Source organism: Phasianus colchicus, chromosome 10 (assembly GCF_987193195.1).
Source record: "Phasianus colchicus chromosome 10, bPhaCol1.hap1.1, whole genome shotgun sequence".
NCBI classification, from domain to species: Eukaryota; Metazoa; Chordata; class Aves; order Galliformes; family Phasianidae; genus Phasianus; species Phasianus colchicus.
In genome coordinates, this window is record NC_143445.1 from 8,802,375 (window position 1) to 8,826,604 (window position 24,230).

At 42.6% G+C, this 24,230-nt stretch overlaps 1 protein-coding gene across 1 annotated transcript; it reads left to right on the forward strand.

Annotated features, from left to right (window-relative positions):
• Positions 1–178: 178 nt before the first annotated feature.
• MOGAT1 (monoacylglycerol O-acyltransferase 1) lies at positions 179–24,230 on the forward strand. Its single transcript, XM_031596388.2, has 6 exons — positions 179–351; positions 10,330–10,508; positions 10,679–10,880; positions 14,380–14,554; positions 17,973–18,172; positions 20,840–24,230. The coding sequence occupies exons 1-6, from the start codon at positions 258–260 to the stop codon at positions 20,992–20,994; spliced, it is 1,005 nt and encodes a 334-aa protein (XP_031452248.1). The 5' UTR covers positions 179–257; the 3' UTR covers positions 20,995–24,230.

Here is a 24,230-nt window from a genome sequence, read left to right on the forward strand (position 1 = left end):
GCGCCGGGGCCGCGGACGAGGCGCGGACGCGGGGCTTCCGCACGGGGAGACGAGGCTACGGCGAGCGCTGAGCCCGGAGGCCCCGCGGGACCCGCCGCCCGGCCCCGAGCCCCGCCCCCGCCGCCCGGCCCCGCCCGCTGGAGCCGTGCCGGCCGTGGGCAGCGCTGGCGGCGGGCGGGGCGCGGGCGGGAGGCGGCAGGTGCGGGCCGGGCGCTGCGTGCCTCCCCAGCTCCCGCTCGGCGCCCGCGCGGCTCAGCATGAAGGTCCGCTTCGCTCCCATCAATGTCCCCCTGAAGAGGAGGATCCAGACCGTCGCGGTGCTGCAGTGGATCTTCTCCTTCCTCCTGCTGGGTAACGGCCCCGTCTCCTTTCCCGTCCCTCCCGAAACGAGAAGGGTCGAATCGGGGTTTTCTCGCCCGCGGACACCTGTGCGCAGCGGTGCGCTCCGCGCCCTGCCTGCCGCTGGCCCCGGGCGGGCTGGGCGTCGCGCCTCTGCGATAGGCGCTTCTCTTCTCTGATGGCTCTGCTTGGCTTTTCCTTGCCGGGTCTCTTCCTTTCTATGGATTCTTTTAAGAATATGTTCTTAAAATGCTAGGACGGCGTCCTCATTGAGCTGCCTGCCAGCCTTCTGACAGCTAACGCCAAGTTGGTAGGGAATGCCACATAAAGACTTTACTGATGCTGCTGTCACATAGCTCAATATGCTGTAATTCAATGAACTTCTCATTTAAGTAGGTGATTAATAAAGTTTGACAGCTCGAGCGAACTGCCAGCCAGTAACACAACTGTTTCAGTAAACTAATGAAGAACATACATGCTTACTGACAGTTTTATTTAGTGAACTTCTTTCAATTGTTCTGCAGACAGCTTTCCTAATAGGAAGGCTCTTTATCACTGAAAATCTAATCGCAGCAGCAAATCTGATGGCTAGTTATCTGCAATTTGATAAAATGAGTCACTTCATCAGGTAAGCTGATCTGTAATCCTCTGTGACCAGATCCCCAGCCCGTGTAGATTAACAGGGCTCTGTGTGAGTACTTTATGGGGCAGACCTGACCTAAGGTATGGTGAGACCGACTGCGTGTAACCCTGGAACACTTTGCCATCGTCTGTGCTTCAGGATTTGCAAGGAGAAAGGGAATATGTGAGCTTCTTGTACATCTTTGAAATATACTGTCATTCAGATGTACGTGTGATGTGTTTCAGACTGCTGTAGGGTTATTTGACCGTGCCCAAATCACTTATGTATGTGAGGAAAGCACAGAGGATATGGAACATCTTTACAGACTTACCCTTAGCATTTGTCTTGTTTATTTTACCTCTAAATTATATGTGGTTGGACATATAATGCCCAGCTGTTTATGTCTGTGGCTACATTGCAAATAGTATGTGCTTTTTAGTCTATATTACTGAATTAAATCTTAGCATATCTCATTATTCTGGTTTAAATGGAACAGTGGATGCCAAGTAGCAGTGGGAGAAAACAATTTTTATCCCAATATATGGGGTGGCAGTGCTGCTACTTCCTTGAGGAACACAGAAAATCCTGTCATTTTGTGCTTAGTTGGAGTGAATGAGCAGCAGAAATCCCCTCTTGCTAAGTTAAGTAGAAGAAACAGGCAGCTGTCTTCTGCAGTTGGCACTAAGGAAGCTGGCAAGGAGGTGGTCTTATAGCTGCTTACGTTGAATAGTGAGTGAACTATCGTATCATATCATAGAATGGCCTGGGCTGAAAAGGACCACAATGATCATTTAGTTTCAACCCCCCTGTTATGTTCGGGGCTGCCAACCATCAGACTAGGTTGCTCAGAGCCACATCCAGCCTGGCCTTGAAACAGTTTGTTAATGCTCAAAAAGAGGCTGAACTGATGCTGATAATAATCTGCCTGTACTTTCACTTACTGTTCGAGCTTTCTGAAGTGACCCTGTCATTTTATAGGTGCACCATTTCAGTCACGTGTCAGTCAGAATGGGAGGGTTAAAAAATTTCACTTGGATCCAGAAAAAGATCACTTGGTTGAATCCTAAATAAGAACCAAAACAATAGATTTGTTCTTAACCTTTTGGATTGTGGTTATGTTTAGCTGTCCTTTATCCTTTTTGTGTTCACTGAGCTACCAGCTGTGGAAAGAGTTCTTAAGTTCTTGAATTCAAAAGTGATGCTTTCAGGTCGTGCAGAGAATACCCAGGCACAAGTGGAATACTGTGTGAATTGATCACAGGGAAGGTTGTGGGGTTGGGGGTAGTGTTTGAGTGGGTATTATTATTGTGGGGGTTTTTTGGTTTGTGTTTTTTTTTGTTTGTTTGTTTGTTTAGAGTGGCTCAAACTAGTTTATACCAGGCAACGCTTTCCTGTTAATTCAATCTTTCTCACATAAAAACCTCCAGGTAACATGAGATGGTAACTAATAGTTTCTATTATAGATATTATATGGTGAATAAATAGGGTATTGGCTTTTTTTCCAACTGTTGTTCATCTAGGATGTGTTTATTCAACCTAAGCTGAATAAAATAGCTCAGAGGATGAACAGACAAAGTTAGAGAACTCTAAAAATTAGTGCCTGGAAAGACAAAAGTTGGACCAGGTAAAGACATCATTTAAATCTGGGAAACAGGATATGAAAAAGTGATTTGGTGCTGTAAGGGGAACTTGAGTCTGTTGTAACACTGAATCCATGTGACTTAGATATAAGACTGGAAATACAGCACTGATTTCTGTCTTCCTGGCTAGGACTATTAAAGAGTACCTACATGTTTTGTAAAAAGTGTTTGTGATGGTTTTTGCTCCTGGCTCTTCGGGATTCCATTGTTGCATGGTTTTCATATCATGGTTGAAAATGCCCTTTTGCTAAGACTAAAGGCTGTGGGCAGTTTGGGCTGAAGTACTTGTGTGCAATAGTTACCTCACACTGTGAATCTTCAGTTTGCAATTGCTTATCACCACTTGTAGAAAGAGCTAATCAGTCAACAAAGGACAGGTAAGTTCTGCTTCTTCGTTTTGCTTACTGGCCTGGGCTAGGTCTGTATTGCAAATGTATTCTGCTTTAGAGCATAGGCAGAATAAACATGTCTCTGCCTCTAAAAAGCTGTATAGATGTACGCAGCATTTCATTAAACAAAAGGAACCTCCTTAAAATGCAGAGTGTAAGTTCCTGTGCTTTCCTGTTCTGTAATGTAAGCTGCCAAAATTTGCCCTCAAACAGGAGAAAAAAAAAAACCAAAAAAACAAGTTTTTAATTGTAGCCCTGGTTCTCCTATTGGTTATCCATGACTCCAGAAGCAAAAATGAACTCTGAAATACTATGAACTGTATCTAGGAGCTAGTCTAACAGTTTCCTGCTCTGCGCTACTTTCTCATGCGCTCTAAGTGCAGCAGGCTGCAGTAGTTTAGGTCAAGTTCCATGAAAGAGAAAAGTGTTCTAAATGGGCTTGCTGCTTTTCAAAGAAAAGTATCAGCTTGGAGTCTAGGAAACCAAAGTATCAAAGTCTGCTGTTGTCATATCCAGAAAAGCTTCAGGCTGAAGCTTAGTGTCAAATCATTAGTGCTTCACTGCTGAAACAGCAAATATATGAATTGTTGCAATTTCAGAATATCTTATTTTGGAGGAAAAAAAAAAAAAAAAAGCAAGATATGATTTTGGTGAATGTAGTTTTATGCCTGTAATTACTGTTCGTTGGCCTGGCCAGGGACTGGCAGTCTCAGGGCAGGTCTGACTCCAGGTTTGTGCAGTGCATGCTGCTGTGTGCTGGTGGCTGCTTCTGGGCTGCCTGTGCTGTTTTCCAGCCAAATCCCAAGCAGAACATCACCTGGAGAAATGAGATCTGCAAGCTTGCTAGTGCTGCTGGGCTGACTAGGGGCAAGAGCAGAGAGCTTGCATTGTTCCCATATTGCATCCCATTCTCAAAATAAATTGTGACAGGCAGTGAACACAAGGGGTATTACTGGTTTGGGCTTCCACAGTGCTCCGTTTTAGGGCCTATTCTATTTAATGTTTCCATCAACTGCTTGGATACAGGGTTTGAAGTTATAGTAAGCTTGCAGATGATGCTAACTGAAAGGAGCTGTTGACTCCCTTGAGGGTGGAGAGGCCTTGCAGAGAGATCTTGACAAATCAGATTGCTGGGTAATTGCCAACCACATGAAATTTAGCAAGAGCAAGTGCTGGATTCTGTACCTGGGATTGTGCAGTCCTGGATGAGCAGTCCTGCAGAAAGGGATCTGGGGTTTCTGGTTGACAGCAAGTTGAACGTAGGCCAGCAGTGTATTCTGGCAGTCCAAAGGGCCATCCATACCCTGAGGTGCATCAGGCCGGGTGAGGGAAGGAGTGGTCCCACTCTGCACTGTGTGGCCGCACCATGGGCATTGGGAGCAGGTTTGGGCACTGCAGTATAAGAAGGGCATAAAACTATCAGGGAGCATCAAAGGAGGGCTGCAAAGATGGAGAAGTGTCTGGAAGGCAAGAGTGTGAGGGGCAGCTGAGGTCCCTTGGTTTGTTCAGCCCAGGGCAGAGGAGCTGAGGGAGCCCTCATGGCAGCTGCAGCTCCTCACAGGGAGCAGAGGGACAGCACTGAGCTCTGCTCTGTGTGACAGTGACAGGGCCTGAGGGAACGGCATGGAGCTGTGTTGGGGAGGGGAGCTGGGGTCAGGGAGAGGTTCTGCACCACAGGGCGGTGGGCACAGCCCTGAGCTGCCAGAGTTCAAGGAGCATTGGAACACCACTTTCAGGTGTTGGGTTTGGGTGGTCTTGAGTGGAGCCACGGAGTTGGACTTTAGGATCCTTGAGGATCCTTTTCCAGTCAGGGTATTCTATGATTCTGTGATCTTTGTTTTTAAGCTTGGCAGTCTTTTTCCCACTCTAATACGCATAAATCAAGTAACAGTAAGCAGTGAAGGAGGGAGATAAAATGTGTTCAATCCTTGGACAAGGTACCAGGATTTAGTTTCGAGCTGAGGCACGCATGGTACCTCTTTTAGGGTTTACTTTCTATGCCCAGCAGTGGTGGGACTTGGCTTGCCCTTACTGGGGAGTTGGGAAGCGAGTGTTACACGTGCACTCCTGTGTTTATTTGCAAAATAATAATACTAAATCAATACATAATAAAAACTAGAATATGCATGAAGCCACAAGATAATATGCCAAAGGAAACTGTATATTGATGTACACCTTGTCCTCTAGCAATCGAACTTCTGTGGATGTAGGATGAAACACTCTTAGCTGAATTTGGCTGGAGACAATTTGAGTTGTGATTCTGGCTTCCCCAAAATAATAAAAGTGATGAAACAATTGCCACAGAGTGAGATATTGCTACTGGAATAACAAGTGACTTCAGCATGAGAAAGCAGGTGCATGCTGTGATGTGCTCATAACAGAAAGCAAAATAACCTTTTCCCCAAACATTTCTTGATGGTTTGTTACCCTGTGTTACCCTATGTTAAACTGATTCATCAGCTGGCTGGCTAACAAAACCACTATCTCATTCTTCTTCAAAGCTTTGCTCTTCTCTCTCCTTAACAGACAAGTTGTTCTGAAAGCCACGAGCCCTTCCTGGCTAGCTAGCTGATAGTGTGCTTGTTTTCATGCCTCTCTGTACTCACCTAGCCCGGATGTGTATTGCTGACCCTCGGGCAGGGACTGATGTATGATCACAGAATAACAGGGTATTTGCTGATGCCTGACTGACTAGTATTTCTAGGAATGCTAGCTCTGTTACCTGCATCTTAGGGAGGGAATTTAGCCATGTCTGTGTGTATATAAGAACAGAAAAATGGCTGTGCTCAGTCAGGCCGGTGGCCATCTAGTGTGGCAACCTGGCTTAACTAACACTGATTGCCTAAGGAGGAATAAAAGGTGTAGGAAGTTTGTAGACTTATATGTTCTTTGGTGTGCTGTCTCAGGATTTGGTAATTAGTAACTCAGGGATTTACCGTATCCAGACAGCTCTGTCTTACAGATAATAGTACCTAATGCTCTGTATCTCTAGTTTATCAGTATTTGCCAGTGGAAGATATACTTGCTTGAAAATAGAACCAAATTGCAGAGTAAACAAGCTTTTAAACCAACCTTCCAAACCTTGGCATCTGGGGATTTGTATTTGTTATCAGGGTAGTGTTGAAATACAACTCCCTGGGTAGGAATGCTCAAATATCCTGTGACTGTGGCTCTGGACTGTGACCAATGCACCAAGAAGGAACAGTGATCTATTCAACAATGCTGACCTCCTTGTCATCTCTATCCTGAAGATGGCTACAAAATCTAAGTGGATTTTAACTACTTTCCAGTGCAGTTAGTTTAAATTAGCTCCTTTTTGTTGCAGATGTAAGTTTTGTTTGGAAGTCCATATCTGCTGCAGGTAGAAAGTGGCAGCAAGTTCCTGTGCTTTCTATCCCTTTCTTTACTAGTTATAGATAACTTAGAAAGTGCTTCCAGAAGTTGCTTTTTAGTTGTTTTTTTTCTTTTCCCTAACAAAAGCATCCAGTAAGCAGGGAGAAATTGTTTGCAATGACAATATCAACTTATCAGTGTTACCTTGAGTGATAATAGAGAGGAAAAAAGTGTTCATTAGGGACTAAAAGATTGCTGTATCGTTCTCCCTCTGCATTCCCTCCAGTGTTCTGTTCCTCACACACAGCTCAGAAGTGTTGCTGCTCTGAAGATTTAAGGATGAGGAAAGGTCTGTTCTGTGGTAGGTATGTCAATGCAGTTGTTAAAGAAGATGCTATCTTTATTTTTCCCCTATGGCCACGAAGTAAGAAATGAAATTTTTAGCTTGCTTTCTGTGCAGGATTGTGTTACGTATTGGTAGGCATTCATGCTCAAAGCCCAGTGGAGTATAAGTATTAAAAATCACATATCTACTAGCATATTTATTCACCATAATCCCAGTGGCATAGAGATGTCCCAGTTACCTCATCCTCTGAGGGATGAAGTTCAAATTGCCCAGCTCTGACAGCCTTCTTAGCATTGCTAAGGGTGTGCAGATGCTGCAGTTACAGCGGGACCTGCAGCAGAATTTGGGCTGTCTGAGCCTTCCTGCACCCAGAGAGCTTGATGTGAGTGGCCTTGCTTTGGAAGGCAAGCTGAAGGTACTGATTACTGCAGTGCTCTGGAGAGTCTATACTGGCAACATGAGCTGTTGTTGCTCTGAGAGCGATGGGAGGCTTTTCTTCTTGTTGGTGATCTTAGATTTGGGGGCCCTCACAGCAGATACTACTCAGATGTTTTCAGCTCTTTTATAAGTGCACATGGATTTGGAGCTTCCACTTGGCGGGATTGCCCATGTTTACCAACCCAGTATACTGGTTTCCTACTTCCTATCTCAGTGCTATTTAACTGTTTTATGGATTTGGTGCTTGCTGCTGCAATCTCAGGGCATGAGATTGCTGAGTGAAACAGCAGGTGTTCAAGCATCATTGGGCAAGATGGCTGCTGGTACTACCAGCTTACACTGTGTACAGATTTTCTTCATCACACTCACAGCAGAATGGTATCCCCATGTTATAATTTGAAAAACAGAGGAAAAGAAACTTAAAAAGTCACTAGCCCAGTTTTGGCTGGCAAACCAGATGTTGGGAATCTCGTAGTATTGATTTATCTTCTAATCCATGTTGTTCTCCTTTTTTCCACCCACTGCTTCAAAACACCACTGAAATATTTTCAAAGCTTTAATTCAAATTCATTCAAAAATTACTTACAGTGTATGCTGGAAGTACATTGGAGGGAGCAACGATACAGCCAAGTGACAAACTCCATGTCGTTCACCTTTTCCCTGGAATTTGTGAATTTAAAGTGGTTACTCACTGACTTTTCTGAAGGTGAAAATACAGGTTTTGTGTTTACAGGCTCATTGGTTTTGAGTCAGCAGTGTTTAACTCATCTTGCCATGAGTTAATGCATTGAAATAATAAGGAGGTATGGTAGAAGGAATTTGCTTTGCATATTTCCTTGTGAATGCAATAATAAATGGGCTTTGTGCTACAAGATGCTGAGCTCTAGGAAGTGTTGGCAGTGTACTCGACTCCCTGTACCTTCTGCAGTAACCTTGGCTCCAGTTTTGTTCTAGCTAAAGCAAAGCAGTGAGCTTGCTAGTCTCCACTATATGTCTGCATGGCATTAAATAGCACTATCTAGTACTTCACACTGCTGATTTAATTAGCTTTCATAGCAAGGATGCTTTGCTTTGATCCAAGGCCCCTTTCAGCTGTTTGGCTAGTAACTGGTACTTAAAAGCCACATGATTCTGCATTGAGCCAAAAGTGCTTCTGAAAGAAAGGCTAGGGAACATAAACACCAACTTCCTCATGAGAACTTGAAATTCATTAATTGATGGCAATTAAAAAACTTACTGTTCTTATTCAAATATAACCTGTGACCATTTGTATCCTGTCCAGATATCATTCATGGTAATTTCTATTATTTCACGATTTCTTCTACTTCAAAGAATAGTTAAGGGCTTTTCCTCCAAATCCTTCTATTCCTCATTTCAAAGTGTTGCCAGTGTGGGATTCCCAGTGAGTTCTCTCTCAGGAGAAGTGCAACTGAGTGTCCTCCTTCACCTTGACCCGTGGTAAAGGTACTCCCTAGAACCTGCTGCCATTTTCTGGGGGTTCTCCACACTGACTTTGAAGGTCTAAGTAGAAGCAGTAGCCTTCTGTCCTGGTTCTACTGAAACAACTGTGGAGCATCCTTCGCAACAGGGATGTTTGATCCTGCTTCAGTTTTGGCTGGGGGTTGTTCTCTGTTCTTTCCTGTAAACAAATGCAGTTCCTTATTTTTCTGCTCATTCCCTGCCAGGAATATTCATCCCTTTCCTATACAGTCTAACCAGCAGCTTTGCCCATTTTTGCATTCTGCAGTAATACTCAGTTACCTCATAACAATATATCCATTTCTACACTGAAGGCACAGAGAGGTGCAAAAGGGGGGCCAAAGGGGGTGAGTTGGGAGAAATTCAGGAAGAAATAAGTATTCAGGTTGGAGGAAAAGCAGGACTGCCTATATGCCAAATTAGGCTCTGATTTCAACATCTCAAAACCTACTTCCCTGATGTAGGGAATCTGCTGTTAGCTTTCAGCTCCCAGGTAAACTCTGCTAGGGAAAATCTTTAATGAAGCTCATCTTAACTAAGACGAGTGGTTTTCTACAGTTGGTTTGTTGCTTATTTCACAGTTATAAATGCTGCCAACGTTTACATTGTGTTAGTCAAATTATTGGCTGCTGTAGTTCTGTGATGTTTTTACTCTGCTCTCTTTACCTAGCCCAGGGTGTTTCACTGGTACAACTTCTTTTGGGAAGCAGCAGGGTATTGCCTTCATGAAAGACTGTCAGCTGTGAGATATACAACGTGCTTCTTCAAAGGCTGCTTTCTGAGGTGCCACAGAATAATGCCTGTGTGATGCAACTCTGCCTGTTGAGTCTTCCAGTGAGGACTAAGTCCTGTTTTTCTTGCTGTCATATGAACAGACAGCACCAAAACCAGGGTCACCTCGAATTTAGCATCTGCTGAATTACTCTTATCCATGCACCTGATGCATTGTACTTGCAAGAAGCCAGAGTAAGCAGCTGATGTAAGGTGTACTGCAGGGCAGACAGCAGCACGTACTGCTGCCCTGGTTTTTGCTGGCTGCCCACATCTGTTTGCTTTGCTGCAAGAGCACGAAATTCTGCAAGTCCTACAAGGGTAATGTTTCCATAGGGAGTTTTCCTGAATTTCAGATTTGAGCCCCAAAATAACATATGTTTAACCTTTTTTTTTGCTTTTTTTTAGTTTTTTGAATTGTGTATAATTGTGTATTTTGTGTGTATTTATATTGTAGGATGCCACAATTCTTATTTACCTGGGTCTGAAAGTAGCAGGGTGTAAAACTGCTACTGTATCGCCAAAGAAATGGTGAATTTCTCTTTGCAGTGACACGTTCAGAGGCTGAAATGGAACCTTTGCTATTTTGGTTTTGTCTAGTGCTTCTGCTTGGTCAGCAACAGAGCACCTTTCATAGGGAGAAGTACCATCCATGTCATATATGTAGAGAAATAAAGAAGCAGAAAGGAAAAAGAATTGCCCAACACCATTTCCATTAATACGAGGTCTTGCTGCAGCCTTTTTCCATTTTGCACCTCTTCTGCCAACTTCTGGTTCACTGGAATATTGCATCTTTTTTTATTTTATTTTTTTTCACACATTGTGAACAAGCTAACTTCAGTGTGTGTATATTCTGTTATATTCCCATAACAATGGGAATTCAAGGTCTACAAACAAACAAAAACAACCAACCAATCCTACAGCGATTAGTAGCAGTTATGTGATTTTTGTTTTATTTTCCTTCATCTGCAGGGCAGTTTTGCTGTGGATTATTCGTGCTCTTGATTCTGAGCAACTTCTGGTTCCTTGGTGTTCTGTACCTGCTGTGGCTGTACCTCGACTGGGGAACGCCATGCGCTGGGGGCAGGCGGTCACAGTGGGTCAAGAATTGGACTGTTTGGAATTACTTCAGGGAATACTTCCCCATTCAGGTGAGTAAAAGGTTTCTCACCGAACTGTAAACGTTTTAAAAGAGACAGCTTGAATAGCTGTTGGCATGGACTAATGTCAGTATGTCAATATGCAGCCTCCATGCTTCATTGTTTTTCAGAATAGCTGTGATACAAGAATTAAAATGTCTTCCACTGTCTCTCTTTTTCAGCTAATCAAAACTTCAGATTTGGATCCAAAGCACAACTACTTACTTGGCTTTCACCCTCATGGGGTGCTGGTGGCTGGAGCCTTTGGAAACTTTTGCACTGGTCCAAGTTTCAAAAATTTATTTCCCGGACTTACTCCATATCTTCATATCATGCCCATCTGGTTTGGCTGTCCTTTCTTCAGAGAATATGTAATGAGTGCTGGTAGGTAAAAGCAGACTGTCTTAGCTCTCACTACATTTTCTACCTTCTGTTTTAAATGTATGATATGATCCTGTACCTGTAAGCTGTAATTTCACTTCAGAATAATCAGTGCTGGTGTTTATCTGGACCTGTTATATGATGAACTGAATTCTGGTTGCAAAATTTTGAAATTGTTGGGAAGTTTGTTAATTTTGCTAAACTGTCTGATGTATCATTATTTAAAATTGATCCTAGTGGAAGTCTGAGCAGATGCAATACAGCTGATACACTGCAAAAAAAAAAAGAGGAACAGCAGGAACAGGTTCAAAGTAATTGCTTTTCTAAGAGAGAACTGTTGGGTGTTAATACTAGTTATTAAATCTGAAATATTAAGGTCAAACCCTATATCTCTACCTTTTAAAACATTATCATAGCTAGAAGAAATAAACAGTTATAGGGCGAGTAATTGCTGATCATGAGAGTGTCACTGCAAAACTGATTTTTGTCTTTTACTTCTAGATGTGGCAAGAAGGTAGGAAGGAGAGCAGGAGCTAAGGCAGCCAGGGACTGAATGGGCATGTCACCTGTCTGTCGCCTGCCTGCCAGGCAAGGGGAAAGGAGCCTCCAGCAGCCCACGCTCTCTCTGTACCCTTTGGTCAGAGGTGTTTTCCAGAGCTTCGCTTTCTCTTCCCCACCCTGCTGTTCCAAACCTCAGAACCTGCCCTAGCTCAGCCCTCCCACCCTTGCTGAACTCTGGCACCTGTTTGGTGGCTTTTAAGCAATCACTGTTCCTTCACCCTACCCTAAATGTGTTGTGAGAATGAACGATTTAGTAAGTGGTTCTCAAAGTGGGGAATTGAATTAAAGAGGCATTTTGAACATTGGTTTGGACATTAGCCTGAGGCTGTGCTTCAGAAATAACCTTGATACCAAGGAAATTTTGCTGGTTGGGAAGTCGGGAGTGTGTATGGCTAAAAGGTTCCTACAGAGCTTCCAATAGATTCGCTGGAGGGTTTCAGGACTGTAGGACTGTGGTTTTTTCTTTTGCCACTCATATCACTGAGCCATTTTTGTTTAATGAAAAAATGCTGGTCTCTCCTCTAACTGAGAGACAGCAGTGCTAAGCAGCAGTTATTTACAAGAGGAGGACAGCTTATGAAGGTATAGTGTAATTCAGTCATTGTGCAATGATGCTTGAAAAACAAATTGAGGATAATCTCTCACCTGTAAAGCTTAAAGTCCTACTCAGTACAAACAGATTTAGTCAAAAGTCAATTACCTACTTCTGACTAAGGTCCCACATTTCAAATTTGTGTAATTTTAACAGATATAAACTGTAAAGACAGACACTTTTTTTCACTGTTCTGTATAGCATTTGTCATAAAGGAGTCATACTGGTCATTAGTAGTGCAATAATAAAAGACAAAAATAGCATGCAATAGAGATTAGTAAATAGAAAAATGTGTTATGAAATCAGGACTACAGTTCTGTCACTGACTAGTGTTTCCCCACAGTGGATTAATAGAGGAGCTATTTCACTTAAATTCATTGAACTGCAGCATTTGAGAAAGTACAGTGCAGTGGACAAAAGGAGGTTTGGGAGACAGAGCTAGCTCTTAGTCCTGACTGTAACATAGATACTGATTTCAGACAAGCTATTCATTTGCTCCATATGGGAAACATTCCTAGGATGTTTAGACTGATCCTGGAATTGCAAATCTACATCTACTTCAGCTTTCCACTGGATGCCTCTCCATGCAAAAAGAATATATAGATATATTTTAGAGCATTTTTTCAGGCTTGCAAAGTTGAATGACTGATAGTGATGGAAGAAGACAAATTTAAACATTGCCTAACCTGAAAGTCAGTTTACATGTTTTTGCCATCTTGACCTACAGAAATAAATATTTAACTGCTGGATGAGAAATATCTTGAGTAAAAACATGCTACATTATAGCCAGCAGCTTAGCTTCTTTTCCACTGGTCTGTAGCTGATAAACCAAAGGGGACCCTTCAGTATAATACAGGTTATCAGTCAAATTATGAAACACTTACAAAATCTTCATTATTAAAAGCCATGCTTGTAGCATACTATTTTCTTTCCCAGCCTTTTTCTCCCTGAGCTGAACTGCTGTGTGATGGGAGCAGTGCCCTGCCTCCACTTCAAAAGGGAGAGGAGTTTGTCCCAAGGAAAGACATTGCTTTCTCTTTGAGAAAATACATGTTGATTGGTGAAAGAGCATCACTCAAATGACTTGCAGGGTTCAGGCCAGCTGCCTTTTTCAGAGTAATAGTGACTGTGAAATTGTATGTGGCAAATAGTTTTTTTTACAGAGTGCTCTGAATTTGCTCCAGTAGCAAGCTATTTCTCTTGGTAGCCAACTCTGACAAGTAGATCACAATTGTTGGTTTTTGTTGTGAGATGTTCATAATTCATGTTGCTATGTCTCAGTGGGAGATAGAAAGAAGAAGCCTTCACTTAACATTCAAAGAGCAGGTTTTGATGGAAGCCCTGTAAAAACAACACAAAAAACAACCAGACTAAAACAAACAAAACAACAAACCCAAAACAGCACTACAAAAACAAACCAAACAAAAACGAACCAACCAACCAAAAACCAACCAACCAAAAAAAACAAAAAGTGAAAAAAAAAGCCAGGTAGATTTTATCTAATACTATTTATTCTAGAAGCTGAGTATTAATTCAACACAATACGACTAAATGTTGCTTCTGTGCGAGTGGTACCACTAGGAGCCTTTTCAGTAAGAATTTATTGTACAAAGGAACTCTGGAGGGGTTGGATATTCCTGGTAGAAAGGGGATTTCTCAGTGTACCAAGTTCAGAGCAAGGTCCGAATCAATACTATGGGCTTATATGTCAGTGGTGCCTCTGAGTAGAAGTATCAGTGTGGCAGCAGCGCCAGGAAAGTACTGCTACTCAAGCAAGAAGGGATTAGCCTCAATAAGTTTGAGTGGCAGGTTCTGGTTACTAGGGAATAAGCTGATGTAGTCATCATAAGCTGAAACAGCTGAGCCTTTCCTGCTTTTTCTAATGTTGCTGTGCCCCTGCCTTCAGTGAAGCTGCTGCTAAGAGCTCTGAAGAGAAGAGAATCAGCTTGGCACTATAGATCTGTGTTTAAGTTAACAAGTTCACCAATCATTCTGTTAAGCCCTCTGTGCTTTATGGCTTTATCTGCTGCAATTCAGCTGTCCAGTTCTTTGACATGGAATGTGGGAGTGAGTTGTGTTGAGCGGGCAGAAGGACATACTCTTCCCTGAAGATCTCAGATTTCTGTGGTAGGCAAATAATTTAACTCCTAAGTGTGAAATTAAAGGACTTAGATCTAAGACCAAATCTTTTGTAGAGTGAGGAGGTTGAACCCAAATCTTTAAACTCTTGTCACGTGCTTTAAGTGTTTAGAAACATCATTTAGACGCTATTTAAAAATATTTCATGAGTTCCACAGTACTTGCAAATGAAGCTGTAGTGAATCACTCTCGAAATGTTTGCTCCTAAAGGAATGGTTTCTGCCTCCAAGGAGAGCGTCTCATACGTGCTGAATAACGCGGGAGGCGGCCATGCATCCGTCATTGTGATTGGAGGAGCAGAGGAATCTCTGAATGCACATCCTGGGAGTTTGACTTTGAACATTCTCAAGAGGAAGGGCTTCATTAAAATGGCCTTGAAACATGGGTATGTATCCCATTTGGGCTGTCCCACCAAGTGCACTTTGAATGCAGAGTCTTAAATACATGCTGTGTATAGTAAACCCAGAATTAGAATTTGAAAGAACTGTTTGTGTGTATACATGCAGATATCTGACATAAGAGCCAGTCTGTGCACCTCGATCCAATCTGTGAGTGTTGAAAAATCCCTTTTGCCTTTCATAATTGGTGAGAAGTAGGTGGACTTATTAGCATATCTTGGTGATCTATTTCAGTTGGTTTATATTGCAGTAGCAAAAAGTAAGAATTGTGAAACAGTGTTAGTAAACCTCAGATTTTATTGCTGACTGCAGCCGTTCTGTTTTCTCTTCTGTGTATTGAAGTTTTGTTACAACAGAGTTTTTTTATCATTTGAAGCCAATAAGTAAATAAGAGCGCTAGGCCCTGTTTCATTAAATCACTGTAAAGCATAGCCCAGGAAGATTTCTTTTCATCTCCATTCTGAATAATTTCTTTTAAAGATTGTTGTTTCCAGAAGTAGGTTTCTGGGAATTTTTGGAGTGAATCTCTAGAGAAGCTAGCTTTTATTTTTTACTATCAAACATCCATGAATGTATGACTGAACAGAGCTGGTATTAATACCTTTAGCATGTTGTACACAGTACAAGTTCTATTAATGCTGGACTGGTGTAGAATCTTGTGTAGTAGGAATAGTGGAGCCATCGATTTGTTCTGCTACGCTGTCAGACACTCAGAGTTATATATGACATGCAGTGCAATGAACAACCAGTATTAATCCTCGACAGATCTGTAGCACTCTTCTTAAACCATTAACTGGAAAAAAGTGGGCTCTGACAGAGCTCGCTGTTTTCACCCACATGCTTAGGTCAATTTTTTTTTTCTAGAAATATTCTGACACAGAATAGTTACAAGAGTTTTTTTATGTATAAATATCACTAGAATTCTCATAAAGGATCTGTTTTCTGATAAAGTAATAATTTAGTGTAATTTGTACCCAGAAACAACACTTCTGTGTTTAAATTGGGATTCGGAGCAAAGACTTGTTTAGGCACTAATCTCTGCTCAACTGCTGATAATTCCAATGGGGTCCTAAACACCATCAGTAGTTTTTATTTATTACCATAAATTTTAGAAGTGCTTTTTTGAGCATATCCAGGTACATCTGATCTGTCAGTTCACAGAGGCTGGTATTTATCTCTCATCTAAGCTTTTTTGGATTGAGAAACTAGATACTCCTGTGCCTTTCATGCTTGTGATTTCAAGAGCATCCCCACATGTGATGACAAGGTCAGGACACTTACAAAACACAGTAAGGGCCACTTTTTGCCTTATGAAGTTTGGTGTTTCACATAATTGTTATCCTCTTTAAGAAAGGGGATTAGTGTCTAGAGCGCTTTGAGAGGGCAATAATGCTCTGTCTCTGCCTGAATGGCTTAGTACACCTCACATGTGATCATCCTAACTGCTAGGCAACAAGCTAGTCAAAGTCTGAGCATGTTCAAGGGAACAGCTGCTAGGAGAAGTGTGGGAATCCTGATATAACTTCTGTATGGTTGGACTGTATGATGACAGGACATTGAGCTTTTGAAGTCTTGAGATCCTGTGCCAAAGGCTCTGCATCCAGTAGTTACTTATCTTTTTGTAACATATCCACATACATGTCATCCATAACATATCTATATGTTACATATCCTTTGTAACATTTGTTTCTAACAGTTATCAAAATCTGAAATGAGCTTCCAACTCAAGTGAAAAGGCAAAGGAGGGGTGCAGCATCATACAGGATGAGGAAGGGTGATGCAGGGTCCAGGAGTCTTGTACTCCCTGGCCTGGCTCTTGTGTTGCTAGTATGGAGAAGCAACTGGTTTCTTAGCTGGGAACTTGTCAAACATGCTCTGGGTATGTAAAATGAAGTTGTCTGCTGCTGAAAATGACATTGTGGTCCAAAGTAATAGAGGTATCTGATATGAAGTGAAGAAATCCTAAAAATGTGAAACAAATGATGAATCAGCCAACTTATCCTTAGTTTCACAATCAGAAATTACTTATTTCTCTGTCACAGCCTCCTACATAGTGTCTTGCAACAGCCTTCACCATGCAGATTAGAACAAATCTCAGTCTTATGTTGCTATTGCTCCACAAGATTTTCCTGTTTGTCTCAGCGTTGTAGTAAAAAATGGAGTATTTACATAGAAAGCCTGGTACATACTGTGCTAATACTTGATTTACAAGCAGCTGGATGATGCACTCCATTGGAGAAACTAACCTTTGAGCAGACACCAGTTGGAATAGGGAGTGGGAGTTACAGTATTTGGGAACTCTCAGGCTCGAGAAGCTCCCAAAGCAGTGTTTTGTCCATACAGGAGGTTTCGGTTGTCCACAGTTCTTTACAGCCAGCTCTGCCCTCAGTGCCTCCTCTTCAGGAGTTCAGAACTCTGTGGGAAATCACCTTGGCAATATTATAGCAATGCTGCTATAATGTAGCGTTTCTGACAGACAGTGCAAGCTGAGTGGAATGGGTGAAATTAAGACTTAGGTAAAGCAAATAAAACATCCTTCAGAGATTGCTTAGGATCACCCTGGTCATTTTTTAAGAGCTTAAACTGTGTAGAATGTGATTTCATCATACTAAGATCTAATCGTAGGTTATGCTGCTGTTAAGACTGATAGTGGTACCTTTGCCTCTTGGTGTCAAGTGCCCAGGCTAGTTAATCCAAACTGCTCAGTGCCTTTCCTTCCAATGCAGTTCATGAACCGAGTGAAAATTCACTCAGCTGTGAAGGAGCCAGAGTGAGTTAGTATGATTTCTGTGGGTATGATCTGACCCCAGATAAAATAATAGCTGAAGAACGGTGTTCCAAGAAGTCTGGGAGTTGGACAGTGAGGGAGTTTGGCATCAGACTTTTGTTTGTACGGATGTCTGTTTTTTGTCATGTTTTCTATGCTGAGCTCAAGTGCATGCATTATTCCAGCCAGCAGCCAGAGAAGGGCTCAGATCTGCTTCTGGCATCGCCCAGCTGGGAGCACCGAGAGGTTAGCAGTGGGGCTTCTTTGCCTGCCAAAGATGAAAACACAGTGGAACAAGAGTGGACTTTCTGGAGTAGCGGTGGATAAGATCATAATTACAGTACATACAATTATCCATTTTTATTATGATGATTAATCAAAGGTTGTAATGGGTAGCAAACAGCTAAATACTGCCCAAATACTCAATGCTACTTGTATGTGAATGACTTCTTTTTTGGAAACAAAACCTATACACAGCCAAAAAGCAGATGTGTATCAGAAGAGTTGAATGCTGCTACTGATGAGTTCTGGAGCGCAGAAGTTCTGTGCTGATTATTGGGAAAGTTACCATGCTGCTGGTGTGAACCACAGTGTGAGTGCAGGCTGGAGTGGGATTCTCACTGTTCTTTGCTTTACAGAGCTCATTTGGTCCCAGTGTTTTCCTTTGGTGAAAATGAGCTCTTCAAGCAAGTTGCAAACCCCAGAGGTTCACGGCTCAGAACTGTACAGGACAAGCTGCAAAAGATAATGGGCTTTGCTCTACCACTGTTTCATGCCCGAGGAATATTTCAGTACAGTTTTGGCTTAATACCTTTCAGGCAACCAATTCATACTGTTGGTGAGTTCCTTGTGCCTTTTCTAATGCGTTTGCAATTGTTTAAAAATGCAAAAGTGTTCTATGTGAACACTTGTGATGTTATCTATGTGAATGGATAAATCTAACTGAAGCATCTGGTTACTACGCATCTAAGATGAGCATGTGAGATATAAATTTACCTCTCCATATATTTTTCAAAGGGGGAAATCTCTTCTCCTTTTCCCCTTTCTGTCCCAAGCCAAAAGTCATTCTTTATTCATAGTTGTTCCCAGCAGCAGTCTAAACAGTCCTCAAGGAAACAGAAGGGGTTGTCCAGCCCACACCAGAACTGCTGTGCGTTCTGGATGCTGATGTTACTTTGTAAGAGGCTCAGCATCTTCATTTCTTACCTGTAGAGAAGAAGTGCAGACACTGCAGCATGGCAGTTGGAAGGAGCTGGGTGATTCCACCGTGGTGCTTGCTAGTACTGGGGAGAGAAGGGAGAACACGCCTTCAGCAGGCTGCTGCTTGGTTGGCCCTGCAGCTCCCCGGGGTGTTCCCTTCCTTCCCACTCCCTGGTTTAGTTGTTTTTTTCCTCCCATGGGAAGATCCATTCACATTTAATTAAGAACATGCATGCCACGTTGACAGGCAGTTCAGAATAGAACTTTTTTCCCCAAAGCTTTCATCCTTATCGTCTTCTCTCACTGGAGTGTAGGACTGAATGTCTTTTTTAAATGGTAGAAAAAAAGAAAGGTTATGCTAGGGGTTGTGCAAAGCAAGAGTTGGTTGCTTACATACTGTGGATAAATCTTATTCAGCTGGATTCTGAACTAATCAATTCTGTTTCTACAGAAAACTAAGCAGAGCTTGTTTGGCATTTCCATAAGGGACATCTAAGAAGGCCCTCCCTTTAGTGGAAGGAGGATTTGATTTTAGTATGAATCAGATCCATACATTTAAGACAAAAGAAGTAGCCCTTTTTATGTTTAATTAGTGCATCTAATAAAATAATTTGGAAAATATTTAATTTTTAAAGCCCACATTGTTCATAAGCAGGCTGAAAATGTCACTTGATTTAAAGCCATGAAGTTTTTAAAGCACTGGAATGAAAATGATGCGTTTTCTGCAGTTCTTCATTGGGCTATATTTCTACCTGTTCTGAATTTTACAATGTTTTTTAGTTAGAGGCAAATCTTCATTATTGTAATAGCTCCTGCCAGGGCAGAGGTGGCCTGTGGCTGAAGCACCGTAATGCTACAAATCAGCAAGACCAGAGTCTTGCAGCAGATCCTGTATCATCTCCTGAAAGCCCTTGCCTTCGCTGTCTTTGTTTTAAAGCTGCATTCTGGGCAGCTCATGCTATGGCTCCACGCAGGCTTTGAAGTGTCAGCTCACCTCCTGAAAGCTGCAGGGCTGCACTGTGCTTCACCCAACTGGTTAGCCATGTAAGAACACGGGCAGGTAGCAGTGAGCCTCCTCCTCCTGGAGCTGACACTGACTCAGACACTGTGCTTCCTGTCCTGTGTTTGATGGATAGTGATTTCCCTTGCTCAAGGTATTGCTGAGCCCAGGGCTGGCTTCTCACCCCTGGCCATCTTAAATCTGAGCAATTGGCAGCCAGAGCTGCAGAAGGAGCACCTCTGAGGCCCTGGCTGCACTTCACTTCCCTTTAGTCAACACCATCCAATTTGAATCAGCAATATGTGTTGAAAGGGATTTTCAGGTGCGTTTCTGAAAACTGCTGGGGGTGCTCTTATCTCTCTGTTTTTCTAGCAGAGAGTTGATTAGATCCTCTGTAATCTTTATCAGGTCTATTATGCTCTGTTCCTCTATTCATTTCCAATGAAAGAAGAACAACTTTCAAAAATTGTAGTGATTGAACAACACAACACTGAGATCATGGGAAGTTTCTGTTAGCTAACTGCATTTAAACTGCAGTATTTTGTGGAGGAGGCAGCCCTCTGGACTTCTCTGGGATTACTTCATGTTCCTTCCAGATCTTGCCCCAGCTGAAGAAACACAATAGCAGGTTTCATGCAGTGCCTCACATGTGGAGGGAGTTCAGTCTGGAATGATTTTAGTGGGCAGCGTATGGCTCAGAGCCACCTTACAGGCTCTGGGGTTTTTAAGTGCTATCACTCGCTGGGCTGAGGTAACCAATGGGATTTCTGGCACAGGTGCAGTGATACCCATTTTGTGTAGACTGAAGGATATTTGTCTTTCCTTCAGTCCTGTTTTCCCTTCAGCCTTGTGTGTTTGTGTGATTGAACTCATTGCTGAGGCACCTCGCATTGGATACCTGTAGTATTCAGAACAGAAGACAGTGGGAAGGTAGAGATTTTTTCAGTGCTGTTTTAAGCTGTCTCCGTGGAGCACTGCCCCAGTGGCAAGGCGGTGTGCAGCCCGAGGGGTTGTACGTTAGGTGTGAACTGCTCTGAGTTAGAGCTAAGCCTCCTCATTTGCTCTTCTCATGCCAAACTGAAATGATGCAAGCTTTAATTCATTTTATCTGACTTTTGAGCAACGCTGGGGAGAAATAGAGCCAGGGATTAGGTTTGTGAAAGGCAGGATGAGGCCCAAGAGCAAGAAAACTGTGTTGTGGCTCTGCTGTGAGCTGGGGCAGAGCCGTTATTACAGGAGGGAGAGTGGTTTCTCTTGAAAAGAGATGTCAATGAAGCTAATCCTGCTCTTATGTTTGATTTACAGTGGGAAGCCCCATCCTTGTAAAAAAGAACCCGAATCCCACCAATGAAGAGGTTGAACAGCTACATGCACTGTATCTGCAGGAACTCAGAAAATTATTTGAAGAACACAAAGGAAAATATGGAATCCCTGAGCACAAAACTCTTATCTTTGAGTAGTAAATTACAATTTATAATTGCAAATCTCATGGAAAAAAAAATATATATATATATATGCTGAAAGAGGTTTTTCTTGCCATCTGTATTTTGCAATCTATAATTAGCCTTGTGTAAGGAACAATTTTAAGAAGGGATTAAATAGTTTATTGATCTTTATCTTATGGAAAAAAACAAACAAACAAAAACACAACCAACCATCCTTAGGGTGTGAGCCTCGAAGCAAGTGCTGTTTCAAGTTGCCATTTGGGGTTCATCAGTACTAAAAATGCCAGTGAGAGACCCAACACTGATGTTCTTACTACCAAGTACTTTACCATAGCTTGAGCAGAGGACGTTGTCCCAGCATGACATCAAGAGCTGGAAAAATAGACCTGAGGTCTGTCATTGGAAGCTGGGAGTCCTACCAACACATGTCAAATATGACAGCAAGTTTTCCTCTGAACATCAAGAGTCTGCTGCTCTTCCATGGAAGAAGTTGTATGCTTTCAATAGGTGGCTACTACAAGCCATTTACGTGTGAATTCATGAATAACTAAGAGTTTTCTGCCTTGAATAGGACAATCAGCAAAAGTGGTTTGTCCAACTGATGGAGCAGGCCAAACTCTGCTGGAAGGAAGGACATTGTGTTGAGTTATTCTGTGTGCATGTATCTGCTGGGTGGTGGGAAGCACTGTATAATATGGCCTTTTTAGACAAGCTGTACTTTGGATCATCGGTTTGTAAGATGAAGCAGCTTTGTTCACTAGTTCTAATCTCACAGGAGATGTCAGGACAGGAGAATTATACAATGAAACCAGCGTGGAAGTGATGTGAATTTCACCTCCTGTACAAATCAGAAATTGTATGCCAAGCACTGCCACAGAAGGAAGGGAAAGTGGCATTTGTTCAAGTCTAGTTCTTACACTTCATCAAGAAAAGTGTTCTTGATTTATGCCTCTTTCTTCCCCACTGATAGATGTGGAGAGGTACATGGGGAGCTGTGTCTGTGTGATAGAGCTGTAATTGCCCCAGGGCAGTGGGAGCAGGGCTCTGAGGTGCGGTGGGTAGAGAGGATGCTTTGTGTACAAACAGCTGCCTAGATTTGAGAGGTTTTTCTTAAATGTGGATGTGCATTGAAGAGGGAAAAAAAATCTTAGCCAAACTCCTTTTCAGTTAAAGTGCCTAGGTCACTGAGATGATGATGTGTGAAGAGAATTACAGTATTTTATTAAACTTCTTAATGAAATTCTTCAATTTGTAAATGCTTTCCATCTGTGTGTGGACTTAGCAGACCTGCTTTTATTGGCAAATATTTGGTTTGCCCTGGGCAGCTTTGGTGCCTGAGCTTTTTGTGGGTTAGGTGCTTTGACAAGACACACACAGGTACATTGGGCTGTGTGCAGCCAGGGAAGCCCAGCACAGGGTGCAGGTAGCAGTGCTGGCTGCCTGGGAGATGCCAAGCACGTTGGAGTCTCCTCAGGAGAAATGCAGTGGGGATTTTGAGGAGAGTTAAAGCCTTGGAAAGAAAAGATCTTAGCAAAAGGAAGGTCTTTAGGGAAAAAGGTGAAATACTTTGATTCCTGAGGAGTGGGTTCTTAATGAACCAAAGCTGTAGATACTTGCTAGATGGAGCAGATTTCTGTTGGGCTAACATGTTGTGGAAGGCCTCCAGCAGACTGGTGTCCTTAGGAGAGCTGTGCCTTCTGCTGTGTCTGTCACTCAGAGGTGACCAGCACTCAGCCAGCAAATCCTGCTAGGATTGTGGATGTCTTTCTGGGAGGCAGGATGAGAGCTGTAAGCTGTGGTGCCTGAAGAAGCTCCCTCTTCCCTGGCAGGCTGCTGCTGTGTCCGCAATCCATCTCTATGTTCTTCAGCTTTCTTGGTGCCACATGCTCTTGCATGCATCTACACAACCCTTTTGCTGCCTGATGATCACTGTGGTGTAGGCATGTAACTTCCTCCTGCTCTGTCCATCTCTCCCCAGGTTAAGATCTCTGAATGACTGTTTGCATACAAAACAGTGGGTATGGACTTATCGTCCACAGAAATGGAGTTTACAAGCAGGGCTTGAGAAGAGGAAGCACTATGAGTGTGAATGTTTAACATGAGCTTAAGCTCAGGACTGTTTTAGCTCTTGGAAGGGCATGTGTCTAGGGAAATCAAACACAGCAGGTTTGATAGGTGGGGAGAAGCCTCTAGCATCCTGAAGGCTGTAGTAAGCAATGAGCACTGCGTAGTTGCTGACCCATTTTTGCATACCAGCTATGTGAAATTTCCTTCAGATTTGTTTTTTTGCTGCCTGCCCTGATGAGGAGTGCTGATGTAGTCATGCAGGAAGAATTTGGAGTGAGTCTGTGTCAGACTGTTCTCTCCTAGATCACCTGCTCTAATAAGACATTTCCTCTCATTTTCAGCCTGCTCTTCTCCTAGTACCTAATGATACAGAAGCTCAGGATGTAAATATGAAAGCATAAGCACTGGGTTGAGGATGGGTAATGTTTAGATTGTTATCGATCAAATTAGCCCCAAATCATAAGGAACAGTCAGAGGTGACCAGCACTCAGCCAGTGAATTTCTGCTAGGGAATATAAAGACCCAGGTTTTGGGCAATATCTGGTCCAGAGGGAACTTTACAAACGGTCTGAGTTCTACGAGAAAATGACTTGTGGTCTCTGAATACTGTTGATAACCAGCATAGTTAGAATAAGTAGGGGCTGTGTTACTGTGACTTCTTGTGTTTTCTTTGCCTTATAACACAGGAAGATTGAAGGAAAAAGTAAAATAATCTTCAAACCAATACATATTGTTGCTTGACAAATGCTGCATATTGCCAATGATGATCTTTACAAACCTTGATATGAAGACTTATGTGGTGCTCAAACTTTTGGTGGGATGTCCACACATACCTGGACCTGCATTGTGATGTTTCTCTTTGTGCCTGTAATGAGACAGGTAGTCCCAGGGCAGCTGGTCATCCATTGCAGAGATGGATGCTCTGTGTTTATGCCGTGCAATAGTGCCTCTCCAGTGTTCTCCAGCCAGCAGTGCCTGCCTGTTGCCTTGTGAGTGAATGTCTCTTCCAAATTCCATTTACAGAAAGCCTTTACATATCACTCCTTAAGAATTTTTACTCTGTGAACCATGGAAAGTATTCTACACACTGTAGCTTTTTATGGCACTGGAAAAATATGACCACCATTTGTTTCAGTGATAGATGTGGCAAGGTGGTGTGAGATAATAAAGGTTTGTACCAAAGA